The 27,116-nt window shown below is 37.8% G+C and overlaps 2 protein-coding genes across 3 annotated transcripts in view; one reads left to right on the forward strand and one right to left on the reverse strand.

Annotated features, from left to right (window-relative positions):
* Positions 1–3,264, forward strand: part of LOC112574299 — a 37,740-nt gene extending 34,476 nt beyond the window's left edge. The window contains exons 7-8 of one of the 2 annotated variants that reach the window (XM_025255290.1): positions 35–2,615; positions 2,830–3,264. In XM_025255290.1, the coding sequence (XP_025111075.1) occupies positions 35–660 (626 nt within the window). In that variant the 3' untranslated portion in view covers positions 661–2,615; positions 2,830–3,264. Of the gene's footprint in view, positions 1–34; positions 2,616–2,829 lie in introns of those variants that run through there. The other variant, XM_025255291.1, reaches the window with a different exon arrangement.
* Positions 1,530–27,116, reverse strand: part of LOC112573796 (peroxidasin-like) — a 31,503-nt gene continuing 5,916 nt past the window's right edge. The window contains 25 exon segments of the mRNA XM_025254397.1: positions 1,530–5,967; positions 6,595–6,717; positions 7,019–7,316; positions 7,838–8,046; positions 8,343–8,460; positions 8,808–8,841; positions 8,843–9,394; positions 9,591–9,947; positions 10,394–10,506; positions 10,509–10,676; positions 10,679–10,738; positions 10,997–11,230; positions 11,425–11,691; positions 12,341–12,607; positions 13,017–13,181; positions 13,579–13,695; positions 13,953–14,136; positions 14,139–14,212; positions 14,770–14,936; positions 15,845–15,962; positions 16,246–16,409; positions 16,659–16,730; positions 18,926–18,997; positions 21,454–21,525; positions 22,776–22,847. Of these exon segments, the coding sequence (XP_025110182.1) occupies positions 7,099–7,316; positions 7,838–8,046; positions 8,343–8,460; positions 8,808–8,841; positions 8,843–9,394; positions 9,591–9,947; positions 10,394–10,506; positions 10,509–10,676; positions 10,679–10,738; positions 10,997–11,230; positions 11,425–11,691; positions 12,341–12,607; positions 13,017–13,181; positions 13,579–13,695; positions 13,953–14,136; positions 14,139–14,212; positions 14,770–14,936; positions 15,845–15,962; positions 16,246–16,409; positions 16,659–16,730; positions 18,926–18,997; positions 21,454–21,525; positions 22,776–22,847 (3,874 nt within the window). The 3' untranslated portion in view covers positions 1,530–5,967; positions 6,595–6,717; positions 7,019–7,098.

Below are 27,116 nucleotides of genomic sequence, written 5' to 3' on the forward strand. Positions count from 1 at the left end.
CTGTCTTCAATCAATTATATTTTTATGTAAACAGGTTTGACTGAAAAAGATAGTGAGGATCAAGACAATGAGGAGAAACAGACCTTAAAGATAAGCAGTTTGAGTGATTTTGTGCCTATAGCTACCCCAGTTCTACATCAAGCTAATATCAGGGATAATGTCTATGGATTTCCACATCAGGCACCTATTTTGTGGAATGCTAACCCTGAGACAGAGGATCAGCCACTTGATTTTAAGCCCAGACTGCCGATAACTGACAAGTCACAACACCATGAGCCATGTAGCTGTAGAGATACAATTAATATTTTGGATGATGTGAAGGATGGTTTGACAAATGCCAACAAACCAGCAGATATTCCAAATGAAACAAGAACAGTTCTAGCTTTTTGTACCTCGTGTAAAAAAAGTGATTGTCATACTGTTTGTAGACATTCTGGTGTTCCTCCTTCTTTTAAATCTGAAGTTCTATGCTCTCAGGAGAAAATTAATGCAAAAGCAGGTACATCTTCTATCTGGATCACAGAAACAAATAAAGGTGGGGAGGATGTTATTGCTAAGAGTGGAAAAGCCCACATATATTCTTTGCAAGATGCACTGCCTGCAAAGACTAACCCTCTAAATCTAGATTATTCAGATTCATCTTCCAGTGATGAAATTTGATGCTAACTTTTGGTGCCTTCAGTTAAGGAGGTGGTGATATTGGTGCTGTACATCATGAACATTTTTTTTTACTCTATGGGGAGGGGAATAACAAGTCTCATAGGCTAGTTGTGTTGCTCTAAGTGCAGCAAACATAGGTAGTTCATCATTTCTTGTGCATGGCATATTGCAGGCAGACACCAGTCTTCTGCAACCTCTTACAATCCCTGATAAATTAAGTGATGGATGACTGGTCTGTTGCTACGGGTCATTCTTAAGCAACAGACTCAACAGGTCTCCTCTCAGCAAACTTCTACCGTGCAGTTAATCACACTAACCACCACGCAACAGAGGAGGGAAATTTATTTGTGTGCCAACCTAAATGACAGATTGATCATGCTGGTTGCTGGAGCTGTGTTTTGCTCGTGGAAGGTCTGTTTCCACTTTTTGCATTATGTACGTTTTGTAACTCTACGACAATAAGCCAACCTTGAGCTCTACAAAAGACCCTACATCAACTTCACACAGTGCCTGGTGCTGCCGCTGCTGCTTCTGCATTCTAGAGAGTATACTGTCAGATTTCCAATTTTGTCATTAGTGTGAAATGAGGCCTACTGCAACATAGTTGTTTATCAGGGAAGGTAAATGCAGCAGAAGGAGAGTGTTGGGCCATACCTTCCACATAGTGCCTGATTGTATTTGTGGCTCCTAGGCCAGTTTACCTCTGTGTTAAGATGCCATCAGAAACAGTAACAAAAACGCTATTGTTTTTCTTGTTGCTCTTTTTCAGTGCTGTATGTTGTAAAATTTCAGGAAAAACCGTGATTGTTTCTTTGAAGGAGCACATCACAATGAACCTGGTAATAAAGAGCAAGCAACAATACTCCCAGAACTGTATGAATGGTGTTTATTCTGATGATTGTAAGTTAGAAGAATATTGCAAGTAATTCATCAGACAAGTAGGGAAATTACATTTTGCATAGTATATTACACCTCTCTAGTATTAAAAGTCAGGTGCAAGTATTCAAGATATACACAGAAAGTAAACAAATATATTTAAAAAAACTTATGCCAGATTCATTATCAGTCTAGAAAATATTGATGCTTCTAACATGTTTTACAAGGAACTTTACCCATGCTTACAGGCAGTGATTTTAAAAAAAGCTGTACATAAAAAAATACAGCTACTGCAATTGTGGATCTTAAAAGTTAAATAAAAATCTTCATCTACAATCATTGCAAAATATAGAGATGCACGCATCATATGTTTACTGCTGATTGTATTGTCTTCTGATCCTGACAAGCACTTTTCTGTGTTACGTGCTCATATGAAAAATGGTAAAGGTATAGTCTCGTGACCTTATTCTCTTAGGAAAGTGAGGTGTTTGAGCCATTACTTGTCTTAGAGCCAACTTTTGAAAGAGCTGTGCCCATCTTCTCTATCTCACTGCCTTATCTTCCCCAGCCCTCTACATTTAGTTACCCACTACACTATTAACTTGGGAAAGTAGGCTGCATCACAGGGGTGTGAAACCCACAAGTGTGTGTCTTCAGGTTCAGATGCTGTGGTGTAAGCACCAGGCTCTCTGCTCCCCTCTTGTGTCCTATTTATGTGTATAAAAATGAGAACAGTAGTTATCTAATATTGTTTTTGCCTCATGCACAATATTTGCATGGATCAACTTGAACATGCAAAATTGAAATACGACATTTTATATTATACTGCTACCTATTGGAATGTTTCCTCTATTTTTAGTCCATACGTGACTGTTTAGAGATTGAGTAGAAGTGTTCTTAATTTGGCAGTATTGTTTGGCACTACCTTTGCTATGAAAGTACATTTTTTCCAAAGAAATATTTTGTGTGAATTATGAGACCAAGAAAATAAGGCATGGGTGTGGGGCAACAAGACTATGTACACATGCATGCATGGGGCAACTGTTTAAAGGTGTGAATACATCTATACTTATGAGCAGGTATGTCAATGAGGAGGGGGGGAGGAAATTGGTGTTTTACGCCGTGTCAGCAGCTAAGGCTATATCACGGCAAGCAGCCAGCCCTGTAAACAGATGCCACGTGCAGAGAAAGAACAACGTGCCCGAGACGAGAAATGAACTCAGGGCAGCCAACCTTCACTGTATTGGTGACAAGCGCTAACAGCGCTAACCGTTGCGCCACCGGACCGCTCAGGTATGTCAATGAAGGTGGATGTGTGCATGCATCTTTATATGCACAAGGACATTTTACAAACCTATGCACATGCTAGCAACCTAAAGATATAAGGACACAAGCAATTACTTTTGGGTGCCAGCATACTATTCATGCATACATGTCTGTGTGAGCAGGTCGCTCTAGCTGACCTTTGTTTTAAAATTAGAGAACTCTTTCCTTTTTAAAATTTAGTAAATGATACATTTAATAACAATACAAACTAAGAAACCTTTAATTTAAAACACAATTCCGACAAAAGGAATCCAAATTCAATCTGGAAGACATGCAAAACATTCAAAAAGTGTTATTATTATGGAAGCCAAAATGGGTACTGCACATTTTCATTTGTATTAGGAAAATCTCTCATTACATTGCATAACATTTGGCTTCAGAGCTTATGTCTGATGTCTCCTATTGCCACAGAATACACTATTTTCTCTCAGTCTTTTGCATGCATCACAACTGAAAACAAACACCACAAACATTATGCTAAAAATATAAAGTTTCTAAATTATTATGCATCTAAAGTGTAAAATGGTAGGCAACTAATTTTCAAACTGTATCACATCTTTCAGGATAAATCCAGTATTATCTGTCTCCTGCCTTGGTCGGCACAAATGAATTGCATTGATATTGAATAACACTAAAAAGCTAAAACAGAAAAATGATGCAAGCTCACCTATGCAAACACAAACATATATACCATTTAAATAAATGTCAGCTGTTTTACTATTACTAGTTTTTCCCAATCTGCAAAAAGAAATATATGAAATAAGTATATTTCTGCTGTCACAATGCTTTTTTCTCGAAAGGAAGAGGGGCGGGTTAAGAAGATAAGCAATAACCATTACTATCTATCCCACCGACAGTTGAACCAACAAAAAAAAAATCTTCAAAAATCTACTTTTATGATACATTCTCCATTCCACTGTGAACAGTAATCAGAACTTTTTACCTCCACCCACAACAATCTTTTGTTGCATTTTCTTTTAGAAACAGATATTTTAATAACTAGGCTGCAAACATCTATACAGACAAAGTAGAAAGTTACAGAATTGAGGGTGAGACAAAAATGGTCAAAGAACCTTCAATACATTTTCCAAGTCTACAGATGGGGCACATGATAGAAACATACAGGAAATCAAAAAAAATTCTCTACAAAGAAATGCTACAATTTTTGTAGAAGAATGTGCATCTAAGCTTCAGTAGTTAATTGACTATCCTTTGTCACCACCATATAGTGCATATTCAAAAAATTAGTTATTTTGGTCATTTATCTTGCACATTATATTTGAAACATAATTTCTCAGAATTTACAAATACATATACTTAATTTTATAGTTTTCTTCAGGAATACCTAGATAATATATAATATACATTCAGCCTATTTTATCCTTCAAGTTTCTGGGGTTTTTTCCTTTGAATTTGGTTGTGATGATAAACCATATGCTCATCAAACAGTCTCACACCAGAAAAATGGAGGTAGATGAGATAAGAGACTTTCTTTTTTAAATCACTGCCCTCCTAGAAAGCTGAAAAGATTTTAAATGAAAGCAGTGCCAATGCAGCCTTATATGTCGATGAACATGAACATTTAAAATAAACACGAAGGGCTTACTTAACTCATTCTTTCATTTTCATGAGCAACAGTCTTGAAAAAATGCCCCATGTACTTTTATAAGAACTGCACCAACTTCCAGCCCATGGTCTTCAGAATTATTTTTTAATGACATATGCATACATACCACACCACCCCATCTCCATATAATCCAAGTTACAGTCTAAAGGCAAAGTACGCAGTGGAGACGCTTGTTTTCACATACCATTATTAACAATTTGTAATTAGTGTTTGATTACATAAAAAGTCAATAGGCAGTGAAGACTTTGGAAGGTCATTAACACTCCTTTGATCTTTCTTTGCTTGGTCTAGTCAAAATCATAAAACATTAGTGGCCACAGAAGCACAGGAGAATATGAGGCAGCTCATGTACTGAAACGTATCAAGAGGTTTACCAGTGTATAGTGGTCCTCAACATTTATGTCCCAGTGATCTGTTTTATATACTCTTCCACATTTATTTACCTTTGTGCATGAAGAGGTATCTAAGATTTTGGAGACTACTGAGATGTCTTACAAGAAAAAAAATTTTTTTTAGTTACTTTGTATAGCTTTAGAGTTGGTGCCATGTCATTATGGTAAGCCCAATATGGATAAGAAAGTCAATATGTAGCAAATGGGTTTAATGTAGTAGGCTGCAAAAATATGCATTTGGAAGACCAAGATCAAGGCACAATTTTAGTAGTATGTGTGCAAAAATAAAACAGAAAAATGAAACTATGAATACACAGTACAAGTACTTCTTTTAATATAATGTTCAAATAAGATTTCATTACACATAACACCCAGATGAGGTTGAGTCTATAATTGAGGGGATTTGGTTTTTTTTTTAGTCATACCCTGATGCACTGCATACTGCATGAATATCTCAAAAGAGATGGCAGTTTGAAGAATATATTGCAAAAAACAACCCATTCTTTTGCACCATTCAACAGCCAGAATAAGCCTGCCACTTCCAAAACAAAACTGTAACATCAATAGTCTTTGCCTAGCAAAGTTTCACAACTGTGAATAATGTCTCAATGTCTAATGTTGCATTCACACACCTTTAATTAAACAAAAAAAAGAAAAAAATCACATACATCTAAAAACACCTAAAAAAAAACCTTAGCAGACTTTGGCAGGATGTCTAAAGGTATGAACATTTTTGTTTTGACAACACATCATGATGAAGTTCAGTCCATAATACTATTATCCCATGGCTCTCCAGGTTGCAATGATGAACTCTGCATTTGCAGTGAAGACTGGAGTGGCATAAGTGACACATCTATAGTATAAATGTAGATCACAGCACCACAATACAGGCAGGCGGTGGACTAGTTGCTAAAAAGAGTGAACAAGTCAACCTGGGATGAAGTCTGAGTGAAAAAACTGCTTGTCCCTCTGCATCAGTATGGTCTCAAAATTTCAACATCTTGGGCAGCATTCTCCTTCCACAGGAACTGGTGCAGGACAGCTAGGTGTAGGACACGCATCTGCTGCACACTCTATCTGACCCCTCTGAAAAGACAGAAGTGTTAAGTGGTAATCTAGTTAAATAAAATATCACTAAAGAAGCTGACGGTTAGTAATTTCTGATCTAATTTTTAAGATCATGTTTTAACACCTATTTTCAGTAAACCAGTTCAAGAATTCTAAGTGTTTTAACATGATTCATCAGTCTTTTATAATATTAGACAAAAACAAAAGCAAACACACAATTTAAGCATTCAGTCAGGCCACACATGCAACCTCACACATGAACATTTTCTTATCACCTGAGTCTTGCACATTGCAAACAGTTTTTGCCTCTTACAAATCTGTTGCTGTTTAAATTACTTCATAAATCATAGTTTTAATTCAACATCTTCATTCTAACCAGAAACACGCAATCATAGAGTGAGTGAAAAACCAACTTTCATCACTACAGCACATAAAATGAAATATCATTTGCCACAATTCTTTAAAACCTTATAAGGAAAAGTTAGCCTGTGGTATTTGCTCCTCTAAAAAAAAAATCAACAAATACAACTCAAAAATATTCTTTCAATGATTCAGCAAAGACCACATTTTGCCTACAAGAAACATCAGCCACAGGCAGATAGCTCTCACTGTTTCACACAAACTTGCATTAAAACATCTACTTACCTTGCATATACAGGTTGTACACAGACCCTTTTTCCACCGTGTGCCATGGTGATGTAATCTGCGTGACTCATCTTTACAATGTGATGCCTGCTTGCTCTTAAGCTTGTTTTCAAGATATGTTACCTGTAGAGCAAATATAATGACAGTCTGTAGCTCACATAATAAGTACATAATGAAAAAAAAAAAATATCTTTGAAGAAGACAGACAAAATTCAAGGAGCTATACAATAACTTCACTGACACTGCTTATGGAAAAGAAGTCAACAGTTGCTACTTAATATCACTAATGATTTTTCAATATCTATCATTCATTCATTCCCTTGACCCATACAGACTGATACATACGCTAGTCAGCCCATACTGGTTGTGGATGGATGCAGTGGCTGAAAAAACTAGTTAGATGTAAGCAAACAACAAACATTACCTTAGTCTGCATTTTGTGCACAAGATTATTCATTTCCATCATGGCTGCTTCCATGCCTTCAATGCGGCCTTCCATTATGTCTACGTCTTCCCTGAACAAGTATCCTTTTCAGCAGGTCTCAGCTGCTCTGTGGCATTTCTGTTTTCATGTACCATCTCATCTGTTTCTTCTTCTGAGTGTAGCTCATTCTTCTCTGTTGTGTTGCCTGTGGGGTGATCTTCAGGATAGCTATGATCTACAGATCTTCGTCCACGGAAGTGACTGGCAAAAGAGTTGAAACTTCCTCGGCGACGACAATCTGTTAGGGTGGAAAAAATATACACTCATACTGGCCTATGAATGTTTACTTTTATGGGTTTACCATAATTTCTAGGGAAATCTTCAAAATTACAGGAATTATAGCTAAAAATTTTGTCTATTTGATCTGTGACTGATTAAAATGAATCAAGATTACAGGTTTTTTCCTGGAACTACAAGCAATTTGTTTTTGGAAGTACATGTATTACTGGTTGATCATCCTAAGGGTAAATACATCTGCCTCTAATCTCAGGGTTCCCCAAATATCTCTAAGATGAACAATACCTGCAGCTTAAAAGATTTCTGAAATTAATATATGTTAACTATGAAATATAAGCAGTTCTTGAAATATTTATGAAGAGAGGATTCACTTCACAAAGCTAGATTTCTTTAAAATCAGTTGGCTGGATCTTTACAGACTACTGCACAGCTGAGTATGCATATAATGCATGTAAACAGTGATATTCCTTCAGCTATAGTAAAGCAAATGATAACAAAATACATATTTCATGATCAATGCACCTTCACAGCAGTCGCTCCACATGCGAAGATCAAGACGTGGAATACTGTCACAGTTAACATACTCATCATCGCTTTTAACTCGAATAAAGACATCACGCTGTATACGTCGAATGTTGTCACCACTCTGGCATATCACCTGAGCGAGGGAAGTTCTCTTGATCTCCGTTAACTGTTCAGGAGTAAAGACTCCTGGGTTTTCATAAAAGAACCTGATCATAAAAAGTAAGTTTTCAGTTAAATAACTGACATAATACAAATATTATTATTCTTAACAATTACAATGCTGTTCATATCCACCAAGCTTTTTTTAACCCAGGCAATTTGTTTTTAAAAAAGACATTCTTCAAATATCTATGTGTAAAGCATTCCAGCATATGGCAAGACACATATTTCAAGTGACAGTTTCTTGCAGAATGATACCATGGAAAGGCCAACTTGATTTCAGTTAGGTAATAACATAATAGCAAAACAGAAGTTGAAGAAGAAACTGATGCAGTAGCCCAACCTGTCACCATCACGGACACGCTGAAACTGGCCAGAGAGAATGCAGGTGAAAAGTGGGCCAACTTTGGCTCCTTCTAATGGTGTTTCACTCATGCCTCCAATAAACAAATCAATGTTATCTGAAATGAACAAAGCTGAACTTAAAAGACTGTGTGACGTGGGTATTTCAGACAGAAAGCCTTGTATATGGTCGCTACACTTAAAAGACACCAGGAACCCCTACTCGAGAAGAGGAGGACAAATTTTTGTGTACAGCACAAATAACCTTGGAATTACACGCTTTAAACACCAGTCTAATTTTATTTAAAAAAATTTTATTGTTGATTCTGTAAAAAGCCTTGATCCTGTTTTGATGCTTAGGTAAAGCACTCTGTGAATAACCATTATTATTTTTAAAAACAAGAGCATGGATGAGTTGATATGGGATTATATAAAGGAAAAAATAACACCTGATATGTAAACCCACCTGGATGACCATATAGGGCTTCAAGTTTGCTCCTTCGTATCACGATGATGAATCTCGTTTCGAAGATCTTCAAATGTGTTAGCCCTTGGCAATCCACACAATGGACGATAGTCATTGTAAAACTGCAGGCCATGGTCGCGGCTACGCTGAACGTTAAGTGATGCAAGATCCTGCCCTATAGCATTAGCCATCACAAAAAGTTTCTCTGTCAGCTCAGTGTTGAGGAACTCTCCAGGCATTCGCTTTTTGGCTGGAGCAGCAAATAACCCTCGAAGAAAAGGATCAATTCCGCCCTCCTCAAGAAGTCTGTATGGTGCAAAGAATGCCCTATGCAGTGGAAGATTTCCTTCAGGAATAGGCTGGAATGTCTCATTCAGCCGAAACAAAATAGGCTGTATCAATGAGTGCCCAAAACGCATTGCAGCAGTTGCAAATTCATTCACAATTGTAGGATTCACTGTGGGATCATAGCCCTCATATTGCCCCATCATCATCATCCCCTTTGGACCAAGAATCATAGGCAGCCAGTGGGCATAGGTTATATGCTGCATTATGGCACCTACAATTTTCCGGGATTCATGATACACCTGGCAAGCAAAAAGAAAGTAATCACTCCATGACACATGATAATGGAATAAGCCAAAGGTATGTGGAACAGAGTTATGTAAAAGAGTTTGTGAGAAAATATTGAGAGCACAGAAGAGTAAGGGAACAAAACTAAAATATCCTATAATCATTAATATCACTACTGAATTAACAGACAAATTCCACATTAAAATCTACCTTATTTCCATCCCAGTGGTTATTAATCTGCAGCAGAGCGGTTGCAATCTGGTTGTGCTGCCTCATCCAAACTGTATGCATGGCTGTCAGGGCTAGCTGCTCATTAACACGATGATCACCAGCTCGGAAACAAGGGACGTGCCTCTTGCCAGGCTCTATCTGGCAATCAGAAGGGGCTAAAGTGGAATCGTCAAAAGGTAGCAAACGGTTACCACCGTTGGTGAGAGGACCAACTCGCAACAAGCCACGATCCCTTGTCCGTTCTCGCAGATTCTCAGCTTCATCAAGACTACTTCCATAAACATTGGATGCATCTATGAAGGCTGTAATGACATTTAGTTGCTGCCGTGGTGCCACCTAATGTACATATAAAAAAAAATTCTGTAAAATGACCAAATTATAGAAAGTTACTAAAGCAAAGACATAAGTCATAAAAATCTAGTTTTCTCCCAATCTTTTTCAGACATAGTAACATATTTTGCAACAAGCTGATAAAATGAGTCACATTATGAAATTTTATATATTACTGTATGCAGTTATTCTTCCATGTAAATATGTGCAGTAAATATACAAATATATGTGGGAATCTCTTATCCTGTATTCCTGCTCGACATGAATATCCATTAACTCCCTCAGAATCTTTATAACTTAAGCTCATTCAAGCAAATGCACTGTTTTGATTCTTTATTGCTCCTTCTAAATGCAAGGAAGAAAATCAAGTTGAAAAAAAAGGTACAACACTCAATTTCTACTTGAAAGAGAGAACCAAAGAAGAAAACAGAAATATTATCAAGCACACTAACTGTGTTGTAAAACAAGGAGGTCATTCCGGAATTGCAAGTGGCTGCAGAGCGCGTAACACCCAGACAGGCATGTCTCTGAATACGCAAGTCACTTGTGGGGACTGGGATAGGAAGCAGGGGTTCTTGTTTTCACAGGTCTCATTGCAACGAGTGCCATCAGCAAACTGGGCAAAGCTGATGGCTTGGGGTGCAAGGTCAAGATCATGGTCCAGAAATTGCCCCCACTGCATTAGCATGTGGGTGTGCTTGTCGTCATCAGTGATGTGAGGAGCAGACATAAGCAGGATGATACAAGTCGGGGACTAGGCAGATGAAGGCCTTTGTACAGCTTCCCCTTGTTCCATCCTGAAAAAAGTCACTTTTACTCACTCGGTGTCTGTATCTGCATGCATATTCACTGTAATTTAAACTAACAAAGTTCAAATCTTAAAGAATTATTAAATTTCTACAAAGAAGTTCATATAAATTTGTGTAAATCTTGGCCTTCAGGAAATGCTATAATTGATTAGACAAAACGTCCCTGTTATCTCAAAAGCTGTCCTTGCACTACTGTCTGAGAAATGTTATCAATAATGTACCTGTAAAAAATAAATATTGTCATACCTACTGGTGTGTTGAACCCGTTTTCATAGATAGGATCCAACAGGCGCTGGAGTGCTGTGTTTGCGGCACCCCATGTTGGATTGTGTAGGTTGTTGCAGGTGCCATCCATGGTGCGGTATTTGCGGTGGAAGCAGCTGTCTGAGCAGTCAACGGAATGTACATGCCGCAGACAACCTGACATGTTGGCAATCATGTGCAGGTGGGCAGGGGAGACCAACTCACGGTAGGAATTCTCTGTCCACAAAATTTCAGCATGAACAAAGTTTCCCTTTGTTATCACATCAATCAGTAACTGAAAACTGCCATTGTAATGACATGATGCAAATGCACTTTTGTGAGTGAGAGGAAGTCACTAGAGCCAGAGGAATCTCATGCAACTATTTCTTAGGATAACATTTTAGTATCCACCATTTGCTAGCAGTACTTACCAAAGCCTTGTAGATCAAAGTTTTGGCCATCTTGGACCCGCTGCTGGATTATCTCCAGAGTCTGCTCAAAAATCTCTTCTGCACGTGCTGGTTCCAGGGCCTCAGGACCTGGGTATCTAAATGTGCGAATCAGATCAGAAATAGTGAGGCGGCGATTGCGATCAGACAGTTCTGCTAAAGTATTGTTCACCGCAGTGTTGACACGGTTTGTTGCTTCCACAATTGCATTGGTGACAAAGCGATCTCCTGGACGAGCTCCACTGGTACCTATAAAACAGCATTATGCCACAGAAAATTTGTTAGGTTATACCATCCCTTCAATCCTTAGCGCCCTTTTTCCATTCCTTTAGAGCACATCATGTAACAAAAATGGACAACTCTACATATATATATGTGTGTGTGTGCGTGCATGTGTTACCATATACAAATGAGTATGCAATGATGTGCATAAATATGAATGCACAGACCATAAATGTGTTAGCTCAAAGTTCGAGTGACCACAGGCCACTGAATGTAGGTGATTCATTGTTTCTAAGGTATAGTATGTAGAAGGGGAGCCCAACTCTCTCCATTTGATACCTTTACCTCCCTTGACGAATCAGCAGTAAATTTCAGCTGGAAGGACAGCTATAGGTCTGAGGTGGCCTTGAACCAGTGGACTTTTTGCATGCACTAACCATTAGGATGTAGAGCCACCCTACCCCCAATTTTGCTAGGTTAGTTTTATGAATACACTGTCAGAAGCAGAACTGCCTCACATTAAACAGATTCCAGTAAACTTATAGGGAAAGCATTTGACAATAACAATAAAAATTAAAAAATTCACACACACAAACACTACTGTTATTTCACCACAAAATATGCAAGAAAATGGACTATGGATCAAAATGTGTAATGACCAATATTTTTACCTCACCTTGCACCTGCAAGAAGATGGACTTGGTAGCACGTCCAAGAGCATTCTCTGCAATGCAGTCATACCGTCCAGCATCCTGAAGACTGACACCAGTGATGGACAGGGCACCAGCACTGACAGTGATGCTGTTACGACTCTCCACTATTCTTCCATCATGCATCCACTCATAAAGAGGGTCAGGCTGGCCTGTGGCTTGGCATCGCAGAGTGATGTCTGTGCCGGCAATAGCTGTCACTGTATCACTTGCTTGGCTGAAAGATGGCAAGGCTGGAAAAAGACTTACAGATTATTTCTACTGTACTTTAGTAGAAAACTTTGAAAGAAAATTTTTAATAAAACAATGTTCTTCTAGTTGACTTATGATCATTTCAAACTATAGGCCACACATAATGATAACATATCAGATACACATCTAGCTATCAAATTACACAATTGTGCAGCATTAGTGTTTGTCACCAAGATAGTGAAGATTGTGAGTTTACATCTTGATCCCAGCATTTGTAAATTCTCTTTAGAACAAGGCACTGTTCCTGTGATTTGATTAATCTGCACAACAAAAACAAACACTAACTAGTCATCAAGCTTTAGTGGAAAATAAAATTATCATGTAAGACCCTCACTGTAAGCTGTACTGTAAGCAAAGGATATTCATTTAAAATATACAAGTTGTTCTCACTGCTCTCAACGATGAAAAGCCTGGCTGAGGCTGTGATAAATCCAGCTGCATTGTCTGCTCGGCATGTATAGATTCCTTGGAGGGTTCTAGTTGCCCGTCTTACCAGCAGAATGTGGTTGTTAGACAGCAACTCAAAGTCTTCAGTACTCCTTGGAATCTCAGTACCTGAAATAAAAGTACTGACAAACTTTATTTATCTGCACACTAGTTTACATCTGGTACTCTGAACCCTGTTGGTCTGTCAACTTTTGTTCACAATAAAGAACTATACAAAGGTACATATAAAAATAGGGTAGAAAAGAAATCTGGAGCATCAATGATGGCCATCTCACCTCTCCCTTAACCAATGAAAATAATTTCTTCCTGTAGCTGACATCTTTAGCAGTAAAATTTTTTAGATTCTTGTCAGCAACAGAAAAATAACAACTGCAGAATGCTAACAAAAACAATAAAAAGAAGCCTACTGAAGTCTTTTAACAGTTAACAAATCAAAATTTTGGCAGTGGTCACATATTTCATGCAGATGATGACCTCTGGGCATAACTGCAATAAACTCACTTACTGTCTTTAAGCCAGCTAAGTCTAGGTGTGGGATCTCCACGAGCATTGCAGGTGAAATTTGCAGGATTGCCTTCAACAACACTTGTGTCTGCTGGCGGCAAGTCAATGATTGGGTGCACTGTGACACAGAGGCCAGCTTTTATTGAGCTCAGAATGTTAGACATATCTCAGTTCTAAGAAGACCGTTTTACCTGTTAACATTATTTCAAAAAATGTTTCATTAAAGATGTGTAACAGATCTTTACTGCTAAGATTTGCTGTCGTCTCTCGTTATAAAAACACATTTTTATGTATATATATATAGATATGTTCATATCACTCCCATTAAGAAGCAGGCAATAACAAAACTAAAGCAGAACCTTACTCCGCACTGTCAAGTGACCTGAAGCAGAGATAGTTTGCACAGTGTTTGAGCATAGCACTGATATTCCCCTTTGTCACTTTCCTGCACATTGGTGATGGTCAGTGTTCCATCTTCCTGTTCAGTGATTCTGGGATCCGGCCCCATCTGACGCATATTTTTAGTCCAACTCATGGTTGGACGTGGGTGTCCACTAGCCCATGGCAGACAAACTGTACAGTCTCTCCCTCCACAGCAGATATGTTCTGCGGTTTTTGCACAAATGTTGGTACAACTGCAATGAAAATGCGTCATCTAGTTGAAACACATGTAATGTTTCAAGGTCGTAGTTGAGGTATCATGTAGTGTCTGATAATTAATGTGATAGTAACATTGGCAGACAATTTCCTGAAAATTTGTATTTTATTGTATTGTTTACGCACAGTTTAATATGATCTTGCAAATTCATTATCTATTGACTTTAAGTTTTCTTTGACCTGATTTAAATCATCATTGTTACAGACCAGAATACAGACAGAAGTTTACTTTTTTAGTTTGTTTGTACTACTCTATGTCATTTGCTTTGTGACTGTTGCTGATCGCTGTTCAGTAACTTGCATTCACCAGTCTCTTCAACTAATTCACTTTTGCACTATTTCAATATTTATTATTCTTTCTGATGCTGCAGATCAAGCAAGACATCAATGGGGATATACTTCATCAGTCTGTCACACTTTAAATGAGATTTATGATAAAGTTATGATGAAGCATCATGCAATGTTTTGCAGAAGAAGCAAATTACAACGTTCCAGTGAAATATGTAGTTGATTCTGTGAAACTGACTCTGCTTACCTGCCTCGCCAAAGTACCTCAGTGTGACTTGGTTGGAGTGCACCTCGCCTGCAACATTGCGGGCAATACATTCGTATGATCCTTGATCAGCATCCTGTGCATCCTCGATCATGAGGGTGCCATCATGCAGCAGGCTGAAGCGACCTTCTGATATGTCCACCTGGTTACTTAAAAAAAAGTTTCCTTTCTGCTGATGTTTTAAGATCTCAATAAATGTTCCCTTTCTCTCTCTGCCTCTTCTTCTAGCTGCCAGATTTCTCTTGCTTACTCATTCATATCTATGTACACTATACAAGCATGTACAGCGTAGGGCCATTAAGCAGAGGGTGATTGGGGTCCAAATAGCTTAACATGGTGGTCAGCGGCTTAAACATTTTTGATAATGCAAAAATTACAATAAATAATGAAAAAGTAAATGCTTTTGATCACAATCCTTTCTCTTAACTTTGTAGCATTGTAAGGTGTGAATCAGTTACAATGGTAGCCTTCAAAACTCGGACACCCACGGTGTGGATAAAACAGATTAATATTTGAATTTTCCTGTCAGTTATTTTATTGTTTATTAATAAATAAAAGACTAATCTTCTATAAATACCTCTTTGAAGCTATAAGCCAGCATTTAAATATTTAATCCATGATAGTGCATAGCATGTCAATCACTGACATTTGAAATGCCAAAATGACAGCTGTCAACACTTGTCTCAAGTGTCTGAAGAGGCCATGTCCAGGTCCGATCCATAGCGTAAAAAATTGGGATCCAAGCATTTTGCAAAGCTTAAGCAAATACAGGGATTACTGGACGTGGCTTAGTGGCCCTACACTGTACTGTAAAGTCATAACTTCTGCTCAAAATTGCCAAACATTAAAAACATTAAGAAATATATGTAAAATTATCTGATCAAAGGCAAGACAGAATGTCATGCCACTGTTATTAAAGTCCTTTATGACATATATTTAATTACTGGATTGTTTTTCATAAGTTCCATCATGCTTGTTTTTCACTGGTCTATATACTAATCATAATTATAGCAAAACTGCTATTTGCACAGATTAAGATCAAAGCATCTGATCTTACTTATTATGCATCCACACAATTTCTGGATTGGGTGATCCCTCAGCACGACATGTGAAATATACAGTATTGCCAAAAGTAACATCCACATCTCGAGGTTCCATGGTGATGGTTGGTTTCTCTGCAAAGAAGACAGAAATAGTAGTGAACACATGTGCATTGATGTCTATGGATGAACACAAGCACATACACATGATAAGTTAACAATAAAGACAGGACTAAGAAGACATGAACAAAAAACAAAATCACAGGAAAAATTCTAGTCTTTATCATAAAAAGAAGATCCCTTTCATATTTCAATAAGGGGCATGTGTCACTGAACAACAAAGAACCAATTTAAAAGCCAAAATTGTTATTGCTCTATAAAATCACAGATAACTTAGAATAATGGAAACATCTAGTACCACATCGCAAATCCTCCTTGTTAATGCTCATAAGAGAACGTCCCTGCAGATTTTGTGGGTATTCACAGGTGGCTGCAGCCTGGGTGTGGGCATGCTTCTCTTTCAGCATATCTGCTAGCCACATTATATCACAGTCACATATCAAGGCATTGGAGTCTAGGCGTCTGCAACATCAGAAAACCTACAAAATCCAGCTATGTCCCATGTTTTTAAAAAGCAGCATGCGAGACACATCACATCACTTTTCAAAGTTGTGAAAGTCTCTTGAAAAGTTAAATAAAATATTTAAATGCAAAACTAATTCTAAATTTTGACATAAAGGTCACAAAACAACTGGGCTACATCTGATACTCTGTTGCAGCCCTAAGCTCCTCGAGGAGGAACAAGGAATAAACTAAACATCTGATACTTACAATCGCCGTAGATGGGGAGTATGTGCAAATATTCCTTTTGGAAGTCTGGTAATTTGGTTACTGTGTAGAAATCTGTGGGAAGAAAAGTGAGCTAATATTGCATAAAAATTACAGCAAGAAAGCAGGAGAGACAGGAAAATCCAGAGAAAGGGGAAGTGGAAATGGGAGGAGAGCTTGAGTTTGAGAGAGAAAAGGGTAGTTACTAGAAGTGAAATACAGAAAAATGAAATACAGAAAGTCTTAAAGATCTAGCAGTATGCAATTTGTTTTCCTAATGACTGAGTAAAGTTCAGTGGAAGATACTATTTCCCAAAATCTGAGTGACTACTCTTCTAGAAGAAAGACCAAGAGACAGGAGAAAGATGGACAGAGGGAGGGTAGATAAAAGGATTTATCAAGAAGCACAATAACAGATATATGTGAAAGGAAATGTACAAGCAATATCCTTGGAAATATGCTTTCCAGATCCTGCTTCAGATAGATGACACAGACTATCAATACATGAAGAAAAGCTGAAACCACTGATGTTTTGTAAAAGATTATGTTTCTACACATTAACAAGTCTGTGAAAGACTTGCACAGTTGGTCATGTGTACTTTAAAGGCCTAGGACAATATGCCCCACTTTGTATCCCATTCCTTTTTTTTCAACTGGTAAACAGTTAGGCTAGTGTGTCTTGTGTGTCTCTTTAGTATGATCAAAGAAACCTGTGTCTGCTCCTACCTATGTTTCCTTCCTGTCTTCAGCCCACTGTTAGCTTTGACCACATTTCTTGTTTGAGTGGGTTTTTCTATCAGTTTTCGCAGAGACTGATCAACTCTGCTCGGTCCCCCCCTCTCTCTCTCTCAATGTCTTTGCATGTTCACTATTTGCAAGTGCAACGCCTACTGTTTAAACTGTGGGCTACCGTTTGAAGCTATTTTCTTACCTAGTTTTAATGCATTCATGTTGGCACGCAGCTGAATTTGTTTCCCATGCCTGCTGAATAGTCTGATTTTTGTATATGTTAAATGCATTTTTTGTGCCACATATCAAGTGTTGTTTCTATTTTGTCAGAAATATCATTTCACTGACTTGATCCTTGTTCACAAGCAACCATGAAAGCAGCAGAGAATATATATATATATGTAAAAATGTATTTTTATGTGTTTCATTATTATTATACTATTTAAAAATGTGAAGGAATCCTCTACTGCTTTAAAATACTGTATGAACACTTTGAAATCTCTGTATGAAGAGACATAGATACATAAAAACCAGTCATTATTTGCACATGCAAAACTCATCGCAGAATAGGAGACAAAAATGAAAGAATATGAGCTATTAACTTAGAAGTTGAGCCATTCAATTTTAATCTATGTCTTTGTGTCAAGTCATGAGAGAAAGATGGCAAACATAAAATTAAGAAAAATGGAAAACCTTAAAAACTACTAAATGTTGGCACTCCATTAAAATCTTCAATCAAGACAACCAAAAATAAAAAGTAAACACTCACTCACACTCTAAAAAAAATACAAAAAAAGTAGCATTAAAAGTTCGGAGACCCCTTCATTTTCTCACTCACACTCTGGGACCCCAAAAAAAAAAATCTCCATGCATGTGTATATAGTTCAAATTCATCAAAAAAGAGCATAACCCAGTCCCAAAAAGCTAAAGGGATGTGCTACATGCAATAACTAGAAAAGTGCAGTGCAGTTTAAAATAAGAAAATAGCCAAAGAACATTTTTCTTTCTTCAAGGTACAGATACTACAGCTTATTCCATATTTCACTGACATTTGCTGAGAGTAATATTTCTTTTTCACAAGTATCACACCCTTATCATAAATCTGTTATCATTCTCCCCTAACCTTTTTATGTTATCGAGTGAGGTGTTAAGACACTTTTCTTGGGAGGGGTTGGGGAGTGGGATGGGGTGGGGGCCAGCTTTGCGTGATGGCATTGCCCATCTTCACTTCTTCTCACTGCCTTACCTTCTCCAACCTTCTATGGAGTCAGGAACCCATTCCCGATTGCTGGGTTGACCAGGGAAAGTTTGCTGCGCCACAAGATATTGAGTTGAATGCCCATTCTCTAACCATTGGGCTTTCTGCTTCCCCCATAAATCTGTTAGTTTCTTCTGAAAGTTGGTTACACTTCAATGCCAAAACTAAACTTAAAAACTTGTAATATCAATAAGAAAGAAAATAAAATTTGCTCACATCAATCAGCATAATGACAGAACAAATTTTATAGCTTAAATATGTTTCAACAATACATAATACTTACAACTGTTCCAGCTTTGGAAGGTCTTTAAAAACATCACTGTCTAGAGTAACTAGTTTATTCTTGTATAAATATCTGAAACGAATAAAAAAAAAGGAAGCCCCTGAGAGGTCTGTTACATAGCAAAACAGAGCAGCAGCAAAGGAAAGGTGTCATAAACTGGTTCCACAGGTGTTAAAACTGTGATAATATGCAATCAATGTTCATGTAGAGAGAAAAAGGTAAGTTCTATAACCCAGGGACCTTAGAGGAGGTAAATGTAAGTGGTCTACTGTGTCTGGGACACAGAATGTGGAAGGCAGAGTTAATTCCTCCCCTGATAAATCAGGTCCTTATTTCTGCTAATCAGCTGCTGGCTCCAGCAGACCTCAAACTAGTGACTTCCACAGCTGAGTGCAATAGCCATCATATTATACTCTCCAATTTTCTGAATACATCAAACAGTTTGATAATGAATTAAGGATTGTTATTTTTCATGGTGGTGAGAAAATTGTAATGTTGTGTCCTTTTCATAACATTCATTTCATCTTGCTGAATTCAGTGTGGGAACCAGTTTGACCATTTACAAAAGCTGATGCAAGCTGGATTTGGCAACTGTGAAAACATGCATGAGTGAAAGCAACTTAAATGCTTGCCTTTAGGCATAATTAACCTTTACATGGTGGATTTAATAATTATAATAATAATAAACCAACACTAACATGATGTTTTCCACATTACAACATAAACTGACACTAGAAGAAAAAAATTTTATGCAGGGCAAAGTCACAGCAAAGCATGCACAAAAACATCAATTGTGATACAAACTTTAACCACCTCTTGTTTCATGAAACCACAAAACTACTAATTTGCATTGTGCTGTTAAAACTGTGGAAAGGATACTTCAGGTCCGCTGACTGTAAAATTCTGTAAGGTCTAAGGTCAATACCAGTTACCCCAACGTACTGTTAGCTCAATTTCAACAAAATCATAATTATAAGACACATTGGCCTCACTACCCCAGCCCCTTTACCCCCCACCCTATAAAATAAAAACCTGAACCTTTTAAATGGAGATGCATATTGCCTTCAAGGTTAATTGTGACATCAAAAAACCAGCATTATCTTTATTCTACAGTTATATAAATTAGTAATTAAATAAAAAGAAAGTGCTAAAGAATATGTCTCATCAGAACTATGGCAGTCCCCCTTGCACATGAGTGGAAGCATGAAAACCATTTTTAAAAAATCCATTAAAATCTATTAAAAATATTGGAGTTTTTTAATTGCCATAATGATGTGGTGGTTCTGCAGTGACATTTCAATGATACAGTGTTTTCAACAGTCTCCTATAGGTAGAGACATGCTTTTTATAGATGTTAATAAGATGCTTTCTTGAACACCTTTGTCTGACAGTACAGTGACTCTGCTGCAGGCTTGTGCACACATGCACACTCTTTGACAAATACCCACCAAGTGTACATTTCTTTCACTCTCTCTCTCACATACATATTAAATCAAACTTTATTGTCTGTCCAAGGAAGTCCAAGACAGAAATTTTTCTTTTGCTCACAAGCCCAACCTAACCTTCTCATGTGCACACTCTAACATATCCACACATACATAAGCAAGTGCCCTTTCTTTGTTACAGAACAATCAACCTTTTCCTGGTTATTTTAGACAGTTTCTGCATACCACACATACACCTGTCACACATTATGAGTATATGTATCAAGATGATCTAGTGCAAAAAAGCCAGCCATGTTCTGACCTGACCCACCATCAGCATCTGCGTGCCAGGTACTGACGTAGGGAAGGAGCCATTAATAATCTCTCATGTTGCCTCAGCATCTATGGGACTGTCTAACCATTGGTGAGGGCAACACACAGATAGTCTATGCACTAATCTATGGTAACCTAATTCACAATTTATCAAGCTACTTGTCTAGCAAATTTCAACAGAGCTATGAATGGGTTGCCCATCAAGATATATCTTTTCCCTGCAATGGTGAACCCACAAGTAATGCAAATGAGATTTTTCACACCTAGTCAGACTTTGTTCATTTTTTTTCTTAAATTATTGCACAGTTTGCCAGTCTTACTGTTAACAACTTGGTTTACATATTCATTTTCTTCAAGTTGTCATTTTGCTTTCCATTTCATATTTTTAACAAACTCTGCCATCACAGTCCATACATAAATTGAGCCTCTTCTAAGTATGCAATATTTTTTTTCACTTCCTCGACTAACCTTAAACAAAAGTCATCAATAAGCCTCCTTGTATCTTTTACACTGATGATCCTCTTAACTTTGTTCCTCAAGTAAAGCATATTACATGCTGCTTAAAAACATGAAGCATGCTCAACTGAATGGAAAATTTTTTTATCATTTCTTAATCAAGCATAAAGAAGGTGGATGTTGAATATATACTTAATAGACAGTGTTTGGAAGGGAGGAAAATCATCATCAGTGAAGGGTTGAGGTCAATAACTGATTCTAAGATTAAAAAAAAATGGGGTGCTAAGGTCAGAGTACCTGAAAACAACTACTTACAAGTATCTCAGCTCTGGTATTCCATCAAATGCACCAGCTTCTAAGGTCTCTATCTCATTGTTGTTGAGCAATCTGCAAATGTCAGAGAACCAATGCTGAAAAGCAAATATGTGGCTTAAAGACATGCAGACCTTTCCTCAGCAAATATAATATGCTGCAGATCAGCCCCTTATGTTCTAGAACTTTACTGAAGCCCTGGTACAAAGGCAGAATGTGTTTTAGAGTTCATGATTATGAACAGACATTCAGCACATGCATATAGGAAGAAAATAAATATTTCTTTTGTATAATTTTAGATTTATTTAAGATTATGAGTTTGATATACACATACACATACACATATACATACACAAACACACACACACATATTATCACATACAGTAAGGCTTAAAAGTTCTCAAAGCAGAAGTGCTTAAAAGCAAAAAAGACCAGCTGATAAGCTTAAGACCTTAGACATCACCTATTTGGGTAATTTAATACATTTGAAAGCAAAATTAATTTAAATATTCTAACAGCTTTAGCTGCAAAACAAAGACATATACATGACTCCATGCAGATGTAGGGTAAGGTGTGAGATGTTCACAGTCTATGCGAAACACTTGAACAAGTGGCACTTATGTTGTAGTATTTCAGAGCAGCAAATTTCTCATGTGCCTATTTCCCCTTTCAGATAGAGCACGCATTATTCCTTCTTTAGCACAGAGGAAAAGGCCTTTTGAGCACCTAGCCCCCACAGATGACCTGAATCAGGCCATTTGTGACAAGGTGGGAGGTAATCCCCTCCAGCATTGCTATTATGTAGCCTACAGCAGATGTTTTATTGCTTTTACTGCATGTTCCCCCTGGCAGTGCATATGTTTATTTTATTTTTCTTTTATTTACTGAAAGGAGAATATGAATATAATCTTTTACACCTGAACAGTTTTATAACTGGATAATTTTTTTTAATAGCTAGTAGCTCTTCTCAGCAAGTATAGGACATACTTGATTTTTCACTCATCAAGCTCCTAATCACAAGATTTAATGTGGCTGCCTAACTCAAACTACCAAAATGTAAAACAAATTAGTGTTTATAGATCTGATATGTCTATGAAATACTTGTAAGATAAGGTAACGGTATCGGATGGAGGTTCTAGCTTTTATGAAAGTAACTGGAATCTAAACTTCAAGGCCTAGACTCTCTGTTCTCGTGGTCCTCATTACTGCCAGTCCTATTAATAATTATCTAGCATTTCAGGAATAAGGCTATCAATAAGGTGATATCAAAAAGCATGCAGAAAATGTTTTCATAAACCATAATGACTTATTTGCTATATACTTACAACGTGTTTAGATTGGGTAGTCCCTCAAATGCTCCCCTTGGGATAGTTCTGATTTTGTTAAATCTCAAATCCCTGGAAAAACAAAAGAATCATAGGAAACACGTCATTCGAAAGATTCTGAAAATCAAAAGATTTTTGCAAAGAAATTAACCCATCATCATGAGCATAAAAAGAACACGCATTTGAAATTATTATTAACTCTTTTTTTTTAAATAAACACACCACATTCACACTAGCAAACGTGCATATTTTCAGTTGTACTTGTACTGTTCTTGCATTTTACTTTAAAATTCTTACAAGTTCTCAAATGGACACACTCTTTTCCACTAAGTTCTTAAAAATATCATTTTATTCATGTTTTCCTTTATAGCTGACCAAGTCTGTCTTTCTGAAAGACTTTGCTTATGGTCTATAAGAATCCAAAACAGGGCTGTTACTGGCCAAACCAGAAGCCTAGTGGTTATGATGGCATCACTATGAACAGTATGCATACTATGTATATACACGGACAGTATGCACACTACTCATGAGATGTACTGTTCCTTCCCAAGCTGTGAAAAGGCAACTGACTCTGCAGAAGATCTGAGAGAGTAGGGTAGAGAGGAGCAGGGCACCCCACTCACAAAAGCTAGGCTTAACCCCTCAACTCCTTGGGAGATAAGGTATGTATATTACCCTGAGTTTTTTTAAAAGACACAAGTACCCCAAATCTAGGTAAATACCTTCCTCCCAATGCTGTTCTAGAAATAAAATCCTACATAAGTCACCATGGACAAAAATGGGATGTCACAAAATGGATGCACCTTTTAACATATGGTCTCATATCATCCATGGGCTGTAGCCATGACAATGAAGGCTTATCCATACACATTCTTGATGTTCCTTGACCTCTTTCTGTGAAGGGGGATATATTTGTAGTCTTGCATCTTAAGAATAAAGGGGGAATTTTTCCCAGATTTGGAGAAATTTTCATTTTGAGCCAGTTATTTTCGAGGCAGTGAAGAGAGGATTAGCACTCTTATAGACCTTTAAGCATGGCCAGGTGTGTTAAAAGGACAAAAATGAATATCAACAGGTACTGGTTGTCTGCACAAAGGAGAGTTTTTCTTGATCTTGGTAAACTTTGAAATGACAGCAACTGTATGAACAATGCAGTCCAGAATGTAATGCTGCATGAATCTGGTGTGCAATCAGCTGACTGTATTGAAGATATTTGATAGATAAACTTCTTCATACATTACATCCACTAAAAATGTGTGTCTTTTCATGCTATCATAGCCATGTGCTTGTGTCAACTCATTTGCGTGATGTTAGGATGCTGAAACTGGGCATGCTGAAAGTGCAGGCAACATCTGAAATTTTAATGTGAAAGAATATTCTCTCCTTTCTTTCTTTTCTTCCCACCCCTTCCACTCCCTGTTGAAAGGAAGTTTACTTTTCTTTCCAATGCCTGAGTAGATGGATTCCATACCTGTGCTCTTTTTTTTCCTTTAAGATCATGAAACCACTCCCACACCAAGCGAAAAGAATGCAGCAGATGTGCAGATGAAGTTAGCAAGCTGTTTATGTGTGTGTGTTGGTGGGAGGGCAGCTGAAGGAAAGGGAGCCTGCAAAGATGTGATGCACATGAAAAGTATTCACAAATTTTTATACTTTTTTCTAAAGGGCATGTCAGAAGACACATTACTGCACAACAGGTGTGAGTGGCTCACTATCTCAGTTCATGCAATTTGGCTTCAGATGCATGGCAGACATCGGGGAAAAAAAAGTTAACCCAGAAAATTTAGCGCGGAAATTCAAGCTCTAATTTATGGGGACCTTTGCTGATGGGGAAGGGCCTCCTCAGTGACAAGTATCAGCCTTTAAGGAAGAAAAACAATACACACAAAGTCAGTAAGTATGCATTCAACATCATCATAGCAACCACTTCCTTCATGATCATTATCTCAATCACATCTGCTGCACGATTTCACTTTTTGGGGGTTTTTGGCTTTATTCCAAGCTCATTTCACACACACACACAAATCATTGAAATCAACTGAAACTGCTGGTCTGGTGCTGCTGTTTTTTGCTAGATTTCCTGTACTTGAATTGATGACAATTAAAACAGATTTATCACTTGGTAGATGCTAAAGGCATCCTTTCCTTCTCTGTGCATGCGTGTGTGCATATGTGTTTTGTATTTAGGTTTATGAAGCACTCATTCTGCTCAGACATTCTTGCTGAACAAGCATCTGGTCCCTTCACACACACTCTCTCTAAATTTAAACATGCGAAAGCACAAAAAGCCCACGTACTGCTAACAATTACATTTTCAAAGGTAAAAAGATTGCTTAATTATTCTGGAAAATTGTGTGATGGATATCACATGTGAACTTTGGCAAACTCAATAAGCAACTGCAACAGTGGCACTGGTCAAAATAATAAAAAAATTAACATGCTGAAAGATCTGTTGAAGACACACCTGTGTCTGACACAGGTCTCCAGGGACAAAAGTACACCTTGAAAGACCAGTCATCTGGCATCTAGCTTGGATTTTACATCAAAACACTCTGGACAGCATCTTTCATCTAAACTCAGGGTTTACATTGAAACTTTCAGAAGACCGGCTGGTATGCTGGCACTAACACAGGTCCAGAAAATCAGCCACTCCTCTTTCCTTTCATTGGGGCTTACACTAAAGAATTATGCCAGAAGAACTGGTCATCATTCATCTTAATTTGGGGCTTAACTTGGGATAACCATCCCAGTTCTGTCAAAACTTGAGAGTTTACAACCTGAAAAACTAGGCACACAGTCATCAAAACCAAAATTAAAACTATCCTAAAATTGTCAACACTCTACACATACAGTAAATGTAGCTTTTCTGCCAAAACTTTGCTTCCATGAAGATAAAATACCAGGGGCTCGTCCATTGCTGGGGTGTGGGAGTTGGGATAGTATTTTTCAGTGACATACCCATTAAGTGGGCACTGAATCCACGACCTTCTGTTCGGAAAGTCAGCGCCCAGGACTGATAGGACTGTTCGACATGTTACTGAACATCTCCTGTCTTAAATTGAGAGAGTTGCGCGTTCTGCCTCAAAAGACGGTGAAATACTGCCGGCACCAAACATATCTACAATGCATTTTTATAATTTTATTATTATTTTGGTATTTTTGAAATTGGAAGGTTAAATTCACCTTTCGCCTTCCGCTCGATTTTTTAGGTCTCTGCGAACATTCGTTGGTGTGTGGAACCTTTGAAGCGCACCTTTCTGAATGTGTGGGTTAGTGAAATGGTTATCGCACCACAGGACGTCCATCAAAGTAGGTCTGTACATTTTTTTCCACTTAGCGTCTTGTATTTATATTTGTCAAGCGTGAATCTTCCATTCGGCCTTCTCCACTCGGCTTTTCTTTTATTGTTTTTTTTTTTTTTTTTTTAAGAGCGAATGTAGAGTGCAGAAAGGTCGCATGCATCAGGTTTCTTTTTCTCAAGTTCTGAACGTGCGCGTGGCTAGCGAGATTACCTGTCTTTGTGAGGACTATCATGTTTCGGGTGGCACGATTGCACCCAAATCCTAGACCTTTTGCGGCAAACAACTTGAGGTGTCGTTTCCCACCTTGGGGTAAATGGCCATGCACTTATTTCCGAATTCTCCTCCAACTCACCATCTTTTGTGCCAGCACGATCAGCATCTTCCCGTCACCCGATACGCAGCCAACTTTCCGCACCCACTGCAGGTGAGAATGTAATGCTAATCCACCTTCTGCTTGGATACGCTTGATTGTCCATTCTGTCCGCAGTTACTGTCCTCTTCTTTCAGTCAGGGTTATAACTCCGTTTCCGAGGATACATGCATTACTCCTCCAGATCGAAATAGAACCCACCCACCCATTCAAAGAAGCAGAGTATTTCATATTTTCACAATACATGTATTTCACTTCTGTTGTGATAACTCAGGGGCACACTCCAGCCACGCTCTTCAGTTAATAATTTTACATTTAATTTCAGAGTACTTTATTGACAGATCCTATAACTGTCATATTCAACATTCAACAGTGATGATGATTTCCCGCATAGCTCTAAATCCCTTACAAAAAAAATGTTTCATATACAGCAAGACCACATAGCGATGGCATCTTAAAACTCTGTTAAGAGTTCTCGTGGCATCAAGATATTTAAGTTTCCAGTATAAGTGTTGTCTTCACTCACACCACTCCCAACCACAACCTGTTAATTCTTTCTTCCGATTCTAATCTTTTCGGGCACGTACAAGAGAAAAGGATGGACAGACAGGCACGGGGTAGAAGAATACATAACAGTAAAAAAAAAAAAAAAAAAGACAAATATAAGCA

The sequence above is a fragment of the Pomacea canaliculata genome, linkage group LG10 (genome assembly GCF_003073045.1).
Source record: "Pomacea canaliculata isolate SZHN2017 linkage group LG10, ASM307304v1, whole genome shotgun sequence".
Classification (NCBI taxonomy): Eukaryota; Metazoa; Mollusca; class Gastropoda; order Architaenioglossa; family Ampullariidae; genus Pomacea; species Pomacea canaliculata.